The 14,263-nt window shown below is 34.7% G+C and overlaps 2 protein-coding genes across 4 annotated transcripts in view; one reads left to right on the top strand and one right to left on the bottom strand.

Annotated features, from left to right (window-relative positions):
• The window catches only part of LOC111818221 (zinc finger protein 568), a 29,599-nt gene extending 22,518 nt beyond the window's left edge, over positions 1-7,081 (top strand). For all 3 annotated transcript variants that reach the window (XM_023721598.1, XM_023721597.1, XM_023721599.1), the window contains one exon: positions 5,296-7,081. In XM_023721598.1, coding sequence (XP_023577366.1) covers positions 5,296-6,878 — 1,583 coding nt within the window. In that variant the 3' untranslated portion in view covers positions 6,879-7,081. The remainder of the gene's footprint in view (positions 1-5,295) is intronic.
• Positions 1-14,263, bottom strand: part of LOC111818207 (zinc finger protein 14 homolog) — a 117,291-nt gene that overhangs the window by 48,256 nt on the left and 54,772 nt on the right. The gene's annotated exons all lie outside the window — the stretch shown is intronic.

Below are 14,263 nucleotides of genomic sequence, written 5' to 3'. Positions count from 1 at the left end.
AGAAGCCTTATTTGTAATAATAACACTAGTTAAGTGCTACAGTTGTGATGCTGGCAATTTACATATGCCAAACAAAAGCCAAAACTAAAGTGCAAAGATGAGAGTAAAATGAGTTTTGGGTTTCAAATTTTGTTTTGTTTTTTTAGCAGTATTGGAGATTGAGCCCAGGGCCTCTCACTTGCTAAGCAAGCACTTTACAACTGAACTCCATCCACAGTCCTCTTACCCAATTTCAAAGTTGCCCAATTTGGCCTCAAACTTATTTTTCTGCCTTAACCTCCTGTGTAACAGGCTTATTACAGGCATGCATCACTGCTTCTGGCTACTGTTCAATTTTTTTTTTAATTTATTTAGTACAGGGTCTACTGGGTCTTACTACACAGATTGGACTTTTAGTGATCCTCCTCTGTTTTCAGTCTCCCAAGCACTGGGATTACAGGCGAGCACCACCATACCCAGTCTCAATTGCTCTTAGTACACCCCAGGGACAGGGCCGCCATGCACGCTGGAGATTGAACCTTGGTCTCTGCATCTGCCTAAGCAGGCAGTTTAAGCCTCTGAGCTATCTGGCCAACCCTACAGTTCAATATTTTGAGAGAGACTGCATTCATGTTTTATTACAATATACTATTAGAATTGTCCTATATTGCTAGTTGTTGTTTATCAAAATTATTGTATTGATTTATAAGTTAAAGTTTATCATAGATGTGTATAAGAAAAAACAGTGAATATAAATAGGGTTTGGTATTTGTAGTTTCAGATATTAACTGGGATTTTGGAATGTGTACCTCAATGGGGTATTTTATAGGCTTTGTGGACCCACATACAATCTCTGTTACATATATTTCTTTCTCACTGCTCTTCCCTTTCTTTGAATAGCACTTTTAAAAATGTAAAGAACAGTCATTGCTTACAGTTTTTATAAAAACAGGATTTGGTGATTGTCCATTTCTGTTCTAGAATGTTTTTTTTTTTATTTTGAAATTGGCAATTTGGTTCCCTCTGGTATTATACTCAGGTGCTTTGAAACTCATTGAATTTGGTACTTGATGCATTTTGATGTGAAAATTTTGTCATGATACTTGTCATTTGGTACTCTGTGCAGCAGCTAGGATTCATTGGTGTTCATTGCCACATGACTTGCTTCCTCTTCTAGCCAAAACAATTTGTTCTTCATCATTTTTGATGCTGACTTTTTGATAGTCATGAGCCTTTCAAATCCAGTTTACACTGAATGCTGAGGTACTATTACTACTGAGATACTCCTTTATCCTGTTCATCATATAATTCAGGTTTATTTCAGTTTCAACTTTTTGCTGAAACAGCATGGTGGTGCATGCCTGTGATCTAGTGCTGGAGAGGCTGAGACAGGAGGATCACTACGAGTCTGAGCTGCATAGAGAGACCCTGTACCAAATAAGTAATTAAATAAATAAAAGATTTTTTAAAATTTAAAGAAATATTTAAAATTTCTACCACATAGATGGTGTATAGGTATAGATAGGCTAAACAAAATTTGTACTGCAGGCAGAATACAGTAGAATGGTGCTGCTTACAATTTATAACATTATCCAAAGTGGCCTACAATTTAAGACATACAAATTATTTATTTCTAGAATTTTCCATTTTTGACCAGTTCATCTCCACATGGCTGAGACTTTGAAAAGTGATATTATGAATGTACATTGCTGGTGAGAAAAAATGTGCAGAACAATGTTTAGAATAAACTGTCTTCATGCAAGAAGGTGTTGGAGAGCTAGGATTGGTAGCATATGTCTATAATACCAGCACTCCTGGGTGACTGAGGTAAGAGAATTGAAACTCAAGCTGAGCCTCGAGGATTTTGTGACTTAATGAGATCCTGTCTAAAACTAAAAACTTGCAAAGGTCCTGTGTTCAAATCTCAGCACCATAGGAAGGAGGGTGTCAGAGAGAGAATTTTTTTAGCATATCTCCACTGTACAAATGTCTATTTCTATAGGTATATATAATAATGTGTATATATAAGTAAATATATGATGTATATAGACATATTTTAAAGAATGAAGAAATGATCCCAAAACTAATAAAAATGATTATCTATGGAGTAAATGAGGAATCAACAAGTGAAAGCTAGACTTCTTTGAATATGCTTCTATTTGATAATTTTCTGTTTTCATCAGTTAATACAAATGCAAAATGAGGTTTTGTGCCTTTATAACACCAGCCACCACTTCTCTAAATATAAATATATGACAATTTTTGTCTAATTCAATTTTCATTTCTTGCTTTGGTATGACTGTTGACATTTTTTACTAAGCCAAAAAATAACTGTTAATTCTTCGTTCATCTAAGTTTTGATTATATCTTAGAGATATTATTTGCCTTGCTTTTATGGTTTCTTGGGGGGGGTTGTATATTTTTTGTTTAAAGTACTTTCAAAGTTGATTTAAATAAGGAATTTATAAATGTCATTACTTTACCTTGTTTTTATACATGAAAGAATAAAGGACAATTCTAATGATTTGTAGCTACTAAAGCTTTTGCCTTTTTTTTTTTTTTTTTCTTTTTCAATAGTACACTACACTGCAGAGTGGTTGGATCAGAACCTGAAAGTTTTGTGTGGAATCCTAGGTGCCAGTATCTATACATCTTTTGTTTTAAAATTTCCCATGTCCTATATGGAGTTACATGCCAACATTCATTATGCTAAACAACCAAAAGGAATTGGAGGTCTCACTATTTTCAATGTACAGACATTTGTATAATTGCACTTTTTTTTCTTAATATAAAGACCTTTGTTTTGCATGTACACTTCTAGTTTTTAAGTCTAGATGATCTTTGATTCATTTTCTCTAAACATAAACTTGCTATCAGTTGTTTGGATTATATAGACATGGCCATTTCCTGTGTAAATTGGGAAGTAGTAATGTCTTGGTCAAGATCGTTATAGAGATAAGAATATATTAACTATTGGTTAAGAAAAGAATCCATATAATATTAAATGCCTCACAGGATCCTTGTGAGAATTGGACAGGCTACATACAGGATAAATTTCTGAGAATGAGTCGAAGGTACACACAAAAGTGAACTACTAAAGGAATTTTCTACTATGATTAAGAATTTGATTTACACTGAAACAGAAAAATGTTTCTAGAGCTGTGGGTGCTTGCCACATCTGCATTATAAACAAAATGCCTATTTTCTTCCTTCCTAATTTAGTTCTGAATGTAAGTGATGTAAGAGTATATGAAAAATTAAAAAAAAATTAAACCTTGTAGGAACCCTATGTGCATTTTTTATCTAGGAATTTTAACTGGCGCAGCCTTTGCAGGGTAGAAAAGCAAAGTAAGAGGTTACTTCAGTGTTAAGGACCAGTAATACTTGCCGTGGGGAGTCTAGTTGTTCCCTATTCAAATTCAATTTTTTTTCTTTTTAGTCCCACTTTTACCTGTTTTTAAAAAATATAACTGTATTTTGAGGTTCATAGCAAAATTGAGCAGTTATTAGAGTTCTATATGTTTTTTGACCCTTCTAGCCTTGCTTGATGTCAACACTTGGCTCCACAGTGATATATTTCTTACAATCCCTGAAGCTTCAAGGACATATGAGTAATAATTAACTAGTACTAGTGCACACTAGTGTTTACTTTTGTACAGGTTTTGACAAATTAATAATACAAATTCATTATATTATTATACAGAATAATTTCACTACCCTCAAAACTTATTTCTTCCTATTCATTCCTTCCCTTCCTGTAACCACTGGCCACCAGTGATATACTTTGCCTTTTCCAATATTTTTGGAATCATATAGTAGATGGCCTCTTCCAGTTGAACTCTTCCACTTAATATATATTTAAGGTCTTACCATCTTTCTATGACTCGATAGCTCATCTCTTTATAGTGTTGACTAATGTTCCTTTGTCTAAATTTACTAGGTTATCCATTTGCCTACTAAAAAACATGTTCCAAGTTTTGTAAAAATAAGTAAACATCCATATGCAAATTTATTGTGGATATAAATGTTCAGCTCACTGTGATAAATACCATCCTTGTATAGTATGCATGTATTTGATACTCTAAGAAATTCACAGACTGACCTCCAAAGTACACCATTGTGCATTCCCACCACTAGTGAATGAGTCTTTTTGCCTCTACATCCCTGTCAGCCTTTGATGTTATCAGTGGCTTTGATTTTAGCTGTTGTAGTAGTTGTATAGCGGTATCTCATTTTAATTTGCAGTAAATTTTGTAACAACATAATGTTGAGCATATTTTCATATGCTTGTTTGCTCTGTATATATCTTCTTTGATGAAGGATTTTTTAATTTTATTTTATTTTTTGCTCCGAATGCCTTCAGGGCAGGTTTGGCTGGCTTGAGTTGTGGGGATCAAACCACAGCAACCTGAGCCTCACTGCTTTGTTGAAGCAGCCACTTAAAGAACTGAGCTAAGGGGAAGGCCCCCTCTTCTTTGATGAAGTATCAAAGATCTTTTGTCTATTTTTTAATCAGATTGTTTTCTACATGTTGGGTTTTCAGAGTTCTTTACATAAGTTAGACAGTAGTCCTTTCTCATATATGTCTTTTACAAATATTTCTCCTGAGCTGTGACTTATCATTTATTTGACAGTATCATTGGCAGAGTTTTTACTTTTAATTAAATCTTAAGTTTTGAGCTTTCCCCGGGGTTATGGTAAAACTACTTTATCCATACTGGTATGTTCATCTTCATGAAACTTTTTTTTTTTACTTCTAAGTGTGCATTCTAGTAAACGATTTCCTACATCTCTTTCATCTCACCCTGTTTTGTTGAGAAGTCTTCTCTATTTGTGTCTGCACTTCTGTCTCCTTTGTCTTAAACATTTGACCCTTAATTCATTTTCAGAGGAATTTTAGAAATTACAAGAAATAAAATATATATTCAGCCCACTATTTAACCACAAATACTGGTTTAATTCTATTGTTGTTTGACTCCTTATATAATCATTTAATGTATTTACCCTTTCATTTTAACTATATTTATTTTATGGGTTTTTTCATTATGCCACATGGGACATTCTTAAAATCAGTCAATGCTATTATTATTCATCATTGAATATGGCTGTGTCCATACTAGTTTTCTTTTCATAATGTTGTCTATAGTAGTTAACTTCTCAAACCTTAGGAATTAGCGTTTTATTTCAGAATTCTTTCATATTGGTTGATTAAGGCCAGCAAAAAAAGATTATACCCACATGAGCAAATTCTAATACGTTACTAATAATACAGTGGTAGATAAATTCACAAGTAATAATTTTGATCCTCCATTTTAGAAGTTTGGGAAGTTGATGAACATATCAAGAAGCAACAGAAAACACTTGTGAGGAAAGGCACATCCGTCTCCAAGAAAACTCTGATTAAGGAAAAAGTCAATGAATGTAAAAAAGTTGCAAAACTATTTCCTCTGAGCTCAGATATTATTACCTCAAGACAAAGCTTCTATGAATATGACTCACTTAATAAGGATCTGGAACAAAATTTAGATTTATTTAGTTATGAGAAAGGTTGTGTAACAGAAGAAAACTTTGAATGCAATGAGTTTGGGAAACCCTTTTACCATTGTTCATCCTATGTCATAACTCCTTTTAAATGCAATCATTGTGGACAAGACTTCATTCACAAATTCGATCTCATTAGACATGAGAAAACTCATGCTGGAGAAAAACTTTATGAATGTAAAGAATGTGGAAAAGCCTTCAGTAGGAAGGAAAATCTTATTACACATCAGAAAATTCATACTGGAGAAAAACCTTATAAGTGTAATGAATGTGGAAAAGCTTTCATTCAAATGTCAAACCTCATTAGACACCAAAGAATTCATACTGGGGAGAAACCTTATGCATGCAAGGATTGTTGGAAAGCTTTCAGTCAGAAATCAAATCTCATTGAACATGAGAGGATTCATACTGGAGAAAAACCCTATGAATGTAAGGAATGTGGAAAATCCTTCAGCCAGAAGCAAAATCTTATTGAACATGAGAAGATTCATACAGGGGAGAAACCTTATGCATGTAATGAATGTGGTAGAGCTTTTTCTCGAATGTCATCTGTTACTCTGCATATGAGAAGTCACACAGGGGAGAAACCCTATAAATGTAATAAATGTGGAAAAGCTTTCTCTCAGTGCTCAGTATTTATTATACACATGAGAAGTCATACGGGTGAGAAGCCTTATGTATGTAGTGAGTGTGGGAAAGCCTTCTCTCAGAGTTCATCTCTTACTGTACATATGAGAAATCATACAGCTGAGAAACCCTATGAATGTAATGAATGTGGAAAAGCTTTCAGCCGGAAAGAAAATCTTATTACACACCAGAAAATTCATACTGGAGAAAAACCTTATGAATGCCATGACTGTGGGAAAGCTTTTATTCAGATGTCAAACCTCATCAGACACCAGCGGATTCATACTGGTGAGAAACCCTATACCTGTACAGTATGTGGAAAAGCCTTTAGCCAGAAATCAAATCTTACTGAACATGAGAAAATTCATACTGGAGAAAAACCGTATCATTGTAATCAGTGTGGAAAAGCATTCAGTCAGAGACAGAATCTTCTTGAACATGAAAAAATCCATACTGGAGAGAAACCATTTAAATGTAATGAATGTAGTAAAGCCTTCTCTAGAATCTCATCCCTTACTTTGCATGTAAGAAGTCATACAGGGGAGAAACCCTATGAATGTAATAAGTGTGGCAAAGCTTTCTCTCAATGCTCATTACTTATTATACATATGAGAAGTCATACTGGTGAGAAACCTTTTGAATGTAATGAGTGTGGAAAAGCATTTTCTCAAAGGGCATCTCTTTCTATACATAAGAGAGGTCATACAGGTGAAAAACACCGAGTGTACTAAATGAAGGCAGGCCTCTTGTATATTCAACCTATGATTTACTTAAAACATCTTAATGTAAGCTCAGAAGAAAAAAAAAACATTGAACAAGATTGTTTTGGAGAAACAGGAAAACTTTGTTGGGCATGTGTATGTATGACTTGAGTAGATAAACCATATATATTAGTGATAAGCCAATATCATAAAATTGTCAGTTCTCAAAAAAACCCCTATAGATTGAATGCATTTCCAAGTTTTTAGCCTCAATTTTCTAGGATCTTTGTAAAATTATTCTAAAATTCATGTGAAAGAAGTCTGTGGATTGCTAAGAATTTTGAAAAACTGCAAAGGAGACACCCTTAATGTGTACTGTCCATATAGTTATAGTCATTAAAAAATATATGATATTAGTGCATTACATGGGGTTAACAGTTTTAAAGGATAAAGTTTTAAACAACAGACCCATGAGTATATATGAATTTGTTAAATGTACCATTTTAAGGTAGTAGGAAATAATGGCCTAATAAATAACAATTTTTAGAATGTTGACTATATCAAGGGAAATAAAATTATGTATGATCCTCCTACAATTATAAAGAAATGATATGCTAAAGAATTTTAACACTAAAATATCACAAATCAAAGTGTGAAGCCACTGGGGGACAATATAGGTTATTCTCTGTTCCTTTCAGGGAATGAAGGGTTTTCATTTTTGTTTTTAAAAGAATCCTACAGTTCCATTTCTGGTCTTCATCCCATAGAAATTCACAAGTAATGTTTTAATATCCATAGACAGATAGATCCTAGACATTCATCAATGACTTAATGGATAAATAATTTATGATATATTCAAATAATGGAATTGTGAGACCCAGTTAAAAACAGTTAGATCCTTGAGGGCCTGCCCCTTAGCTCAGTTCTTTAAGTGGCTGCTTCAACAAAGCAGTCAGGCTCAGGTTGCTGTGGTTTGATCCCCACAACTCAAGCCAGCCAAACTTGCCCTGAAGGCATTTGGAGCAAAAAAAAAAAAAAAAAAATTAGATCCAGGGCTGGCCAGATAGCTCAGTGGATTAAAGTGCCAGTTTAGGCAGATGCAGGGACCAGGGTTCTATCCCCAGCCTGCCATGCTCTTCCTGCCCCTGGGGTGCACTGAGACAGTGATTGAGACTGGGCGTGCTGGTGCACACCTGTAATCCCAGTGCCTGGGACACTGAAAAACAGGAGTATCAAAAAATTAAATCCAAGTTGTATAGTGAGGATAGTTACCTAAGACAGTGTTGAATGAAAAAAAAAATGAAGATACAGATGAAACATTATATAATGTTCATGTAACTGGGAATGAAATCATTTCCAAAAACCAGAAGTTTCTATTATTGAAATATCTATGTAAGCAAAATTATTTAAGATGAATTAGAAAGATACATGCCTCATTATTGATTGAGTTGTCTCTGGCAGGAAATGAGTTGGGGATAGTAAAGACCATTAACTTTACATGTATTTTTTATGCCTTACAAAAGACTAGTACCATATAAAATAATTCCTAAAAGTTGCTGATACCACAGTGGTAATATGATTGGATTGTCTTAATAGTGTTTTTCTATTAATTTCTCAGAATTAACAGGTCAGGGGAAGCCCATATTCATAGAAATGTTATAATGGATTCTTATAATCTACCAGATGCTGAACTATTTTATTAAAAATGTTTTCAATATAAGTAATAAAAACATTTCTGGAATATTCATAGTTTCAATATTGCTCATGATATAATATGAAATTAATGTATTTTATTAGTTTTTGCATTTAATTATGAAATTAAAAAATCAGATATCAATATAACAACTGAAGTGTGTTTGCATTTACTATTTTAGAGTGTAATGATCTGCTCATGGTTCCTGCCCTTTTAGTGTGTCTGTCATTACTTTTTTTTTTTTTTGGCAATGCCAGGGATTGAACTCAGAACCTTGTGCTTGCCAGACAGGCACTTAAGCCGCTGAGCTATATCCCCAGCCCTGTCTGTCATTACTTAACAACAGATTTGTTAGGTTAATAGTTAACTACTTAGTCATGTGTTTAGAGTTATTGTGAAATTAATGAGTTTCCTGAGTATTGGACTTGGCAGTGTTAGTGTTCTTAGCTTGTAAGTTTCCATATAAGAACATAGATGTCATTCTTAATTATTTCCTTGAGGTGGTCATAAGTAATTTTGTAAAATTTCATATTCATAACATATAGAATCATATGGACACTCCTGCAACTCTTGACTTATATATAGTGTATCTAGTTTTGGTTGGAAACAATGGTGATCTCACATTCTGAATAATAATTAATAAAAATTCTCCAAAAGAATCGTATTCTCTATAACATACTTAAACCTACCTTATGGTATAAAGATTGAAGATGGTGCTCTAAGTTAAGCTTTTAACTTTTATTTATAAATATCAGTTGCTTTTGTTTGAAGTTGATTTCATAAAAATAAATGTGTGAATAAAAATTGTGAAATGCAACCATGATTGTGTAAATGTTGATGATTTTTAGGTATTTTGGAGATGGACAATGATGTTTTATGTAGCAAGGACTTAATTTTAATGAAAACAACATCTTAATATAAATGAGTATTGTCATTTCATATAAATCTAATATTGTCTGCATAGCTGATATCTGCAAACATTTTTTAGTTTTCTAATTTCATGCATTACCTGCCTGAGAATTTCTTTGTAAATATTTTCAGTTGAGAAATATTAATTTTTGTCTAAACTGTTGCTTTGCTCCATGATTTTCTTCCTTATTTTTTCTCTATACTTCATGTGCCTTAAATCTTCTGTCTCTTTCTTTACATAACTTTGGTGTCAGCAGAGTAATTTAAAATTTCTATGAAGGTTCAAAGCCTAACAACATCCTTAGATTTCCTCTTTTGGGCTCTCCCTGATTCCATAAAACTAGCTGAGTGTATCAGGTGAGAGAAAATACTTGGAGAAAAAATGCATCTAAAGTCTAAGAAGAGTGTTTTACTGATTAAATGTCAGCAAGCAAGTGATCTTGTCTCTATAATATATCCTCCCTGTCTGAAAGGGTAAAAATAACAATGTAGATATAATTGACTGTGGTAAAAGTTTAAAAGAATATCAATCAAATCTTGCCAAATTCCTCTTTTACATGAACACATGAACTGCTACTGAATCATTTCTATTCTATATTTCAAACTACATAATGTAGAATTCCTGTGAGTGACCTGGGAGCACACAGAATAAAATATATTATAAGTCGCTTGGATTAGCAGCAATAGAAATTGATAAATTTGAGATATATTTTGGAGATGATTTAATAGAATTTTCTTATGTAAAAAGAAGATTTAAAGAGTAACTCCTTATAGCAAGTAAATGGCTGGATGGTAGAATATTTGCTTAATATGCAGCAGACTAGTGAGAAACAGTTTAGGGTCAAGATTGGGGGGATAGAATCAAAATCTATTATGGACTTTTCTATAACCCAAAAGCATACCTTCAGATAAAATTTCCTATACAAATAATTTGAGAAGGAAATGCTTTCAGTATGGACGTTGAAGATGTGGAGAAAGCTGGACAGAAAAAGGGAATGAGTCAAGGATATTAAGTGAGGCATTACCCTGCCATAAGTCATTTCAGCTTAATCATAGGGAAGTTTTGAAATGTAAGCAATAGCTCACACTTTATAAAATTCTACCTTTAGCAACTTGTGCTTCCAGTAGCTAAGAATCTTGTCTGCTGACAAATTACAGTTAAGTTCCACTACCAGAATCACTCTTGAATGAAAAGAGTTGCTTTATGCAAGTTTACACTGTCTCTTGAGGACAGCCTGGACCCCCTTGCCTCAACTTATGACAACTGAAGGGACATCCTAGTTTTAGACCACTCATGAGAAATTACAGCTACATTGCAATTCAGTTTCTCTTTTCACCCAGTTTACTTCCCTTATATCTTAAAACTGGCGATATTCCCAAGAGCTTTCCTCAGTAAACCTAGCTTAAATTTTCATCTTAGATTTTGTCTGCCACAAAACCTAATCTAGGGGCTGGAGAGATGGCTCAGTGGTCTAAGGCACAACAAGCTTAGCAAAGCATCAGGGACCGCGGTTCAATCCCCCAGCACCACATGCCAGCCAGCCCCACCCCCTGGTGGGCTGAGCTGGCCACACACACACACCACACTCACTCTCTCTCTCTCTCTCTCTCTCTCTCTCTCTCTCTCTCTCTCTCTCTCTCTCTCAAATAAATAAAAAAAATTAAATAAAAAAAAAACCTAATCTAAAACAATGGAACATTTTGCAATAGGCATTATTCCCAAATTAGAAATGTTTAAAAATGTATTTGAAAATTAATGTCAGTTTTCTTTACATGTTAGTATAAATATTTTGTGAAAATAACTTGAAAAATATTTAAGAGAAGCATTGTGAAAGCATCGTGGCATTTTACAAATACCTTTAATGACTGAATGGAAGATAGCTGGGTTCTCAGATCTCCTGTATGCAGTCTGTACCAACGTAACTTTCACATAGACTGGGACAACTCCTCTGTATACTCATGAAAGAATCAGAATAAAAAGGAAAATAAAATCTTGGTATTGTTTTGAAGATAGTTCCGACCTCAAGAACCTGTAAGTATTCCCTGACTACTCTTTAAGAACTATTTTGACCCCTAGATTAATTCCAAAAAGTCAATATTGTGGACTAAAAGAGGTATTAGGAAGAGGTACTAAGGGAGGTCCTGGCATGATCTAAATGTTACCCAAGATGGAGAACTTAGGAACCAAAATGGAATGATGGGTAAAGAAAATGTTAGAATAAGTAAACAGAAACAAACTGACAAAAAGAGCAAAATGAGCTTACAGATTTTTTTTTTAATGAGGTACTGGAAGACTGATATAATTGAGAGGCTGAAATGGATTTGACTTAAAAGTATTTCAGATCCCCTTCACTGTTAAAGATAGGACTAATATTTTGCAGTGCAGATTTTATAGGATGTGAGAGATCATAAATAAATATCCTAAAATAAGATAACTGATTTTATTGTCCTGTCACTTAGTAGCCTACGAGTTATGCAGTGCAGGACTGACATAAACCTTTATCATTTTCTGTTACCTCTATCTAGTGAGGTAGCCTTATTCTGATGGCCATAAGTGGCATGCCATCACACGTATGTCACAATGCACTGAGTAGAGAATGTACTTAAAAAGCACACTGGTGCCTTGTCCTTTAAGGACAAGTGTCTGATGTTATACATACTGAATTTCTTCACAACCTATTAGCTAGAATTCAGTAGTGTAGCTAGATATACTTTCAGACCTAACTGGGAAATTTAAAGGACTTATAATATTCAGAACTAGTGATGCAAGTAAAGGAGTAAGCCACGGCTGGTGGAAGATGTGAAATAGCACTTTTATAATACCTTCTTTGTAAGTTGAACATTGAATAACTTACTTTAAATCCAGATTTTCTGGTTTCAGTTCTTGCCTTTCAAGGACTTAAAAAGCGTGTTGTTAGAACAAAGGGGAAAGCAGTCTTTTCTTAGACCCATTTGAAAACTGTGAGGCCAGAAGTCTGAAATCAAGAAGTTAGCTGTAAGACTATGCTCCCTCCTAAGGCTGTAGGGGAGATTCTTTGTTTACTCCGGCTTCTTTTGGCCCCACATGTTGCTTGGCATCCAGCCACATTGTTCCAATCTGCCTCCACGGCTACATTACCTCCTTCTGTATGTATGTCCTTCCTCTATCATAAGGAACCACCTTCAGTTATTGTTATTCAATTAGGGACCACCTAAGTAATCCATAACAATCTCTTCTTGAGATCCTTAATTTAAACAGCAAAGTTCCCTTTTCCAAGTAAGATCACCTTCGTAGGTTCGAGTTATTAGAATGTAGACAAATCATTTGAGAGACTACCAGCCATTACAGATGGAGACAGGACATCAGGCTGGTATGAAAGAAGGAACACTGAGTCAGTGGAGCAGGAAAAAAGAAAAAAAGAAAGAAAAAGATGTTTATTTTGCAAAAAGATGAAATTCAATTCCTACTTCCTGGAAAATAAATTGGATATTAATTAACATAGGGGATGGAAGTATTTTTTTAAACAAAACACTTTTAAAAGAAAATTAATACTTTGGCCAATTTAAAGTACTTATTCAAGCTGGGCATGCTAATGCATGCCTGTAATCCAAACACTCAGAGGGCTGAGATTGGAGGATCACCATGTGCTACATAAGTACATTCAAGGCTAACGTGAACTACATGGAAAGATCCTGTGTCACAAAACAGAGGCCAGGGATGTAGCTCAATGGCACAGTGCCTTCCTGGTAAAGCACTAGGTCCTCAGTTTGATTCCTGGGGGGGGGGGATGAGAGACAGAAGAAGAAGCTACTGCAAGCTATCTTTTCCTTTATTGAACTATCTCTTCACTCAGTGGGCTTCAATTTATCCTTTATTCAAGTCCTTCCTAGGTCCAGGGGACCCAATTCTCTCCTCCTTGTGTTCCTGACATTGTTACATTTCAGTATCTGGACGTAGCTCTCAGAGAGGCTCTTTCTCTGCTGCTTACCACCCCACCATCTTGGTGCTTCCCCTAGTGTTATCAGTGAAAATTGGATTGCCTGCCTGGTAAGTACAAAGTCCTGAGTTTGATTCTCAATACAAAAAATAAAAAGGGGAATTTAATGTGTTGTACTTGGCAAAAGGACTCTAGTAAACAGGGTTTTTGTGATAATTAGATATGGAGTGAGGGAAAGCAATCTTTGTTCCTGTGATTTGGTCTCAGTCTTTCAAGGGATGGATGCCCCTGGACTGTGATTTTCACCAGTGTATTAATTTTTACTCCTCCCCCTTTATCCTCTTAGATGATATAAGATGACTAGAATGGACCAGATTTGGATATTTCTTTTTTTCCAAACTGGTTAAACTCTAATAAAATCCCAGAAAGTTAGACTGTGGTATATTAGTTTTCTTAGAGCAGGTCTTGTTAAGAAGAGAAGAATGTTCAGGTATGTTATAAAATATTTTCCCATACCCATGCCAGATGCACAATGGGATTTTTCTCCAGTCTTTACTATGAGAACCTAGTCAACTCCTGTAGATAAAACTCATAAAGGTGTAAAAGTCCCTTGAGACTAGAACCTACCGGAGTTTTTAATTCTGAGATGTCTACACTGTAGTAATTTGTCAATTATAGTTGAGATTTTTCTGCTCCACTACTATTTTATGAGGAGGTTGCTGTTCTGATTGTATCTGCCTATTTCTCTTTTGGATTTCATAGAAGCCAGTTTGCCCTGTGATCTCACTGTTCTGCAGGATTTAAGAAGACTTGGGGGCTGGGGAGATGGCTCAGTGGAATAAGCGCCTCCCTGGCACATGCAAGGGCCTGAGTTCAATCCCTGGTTACGCAAAAAA

The sequence above is a fragment of the Octodon degus genome, unplaced genomic scaffold (assembly GCF_000260255.1).
Source record: "Octodon degus isolate 3935 unplaced genomic scaffold, OctDeg1.0 scaffold00083, whole genome shotgun sequence".
NCBI classification, from domain to species: domain Eukaryota; kingdom Metazoa; phylum Chordata; class Mammalia; order Rodentia; family Octodontidae; genus Octodon; species Octodon degus.
Note: the sequence above shows the minus strand (reverse complement) of the source record. Positions and strands in the feature narration are given on the sequence as shown.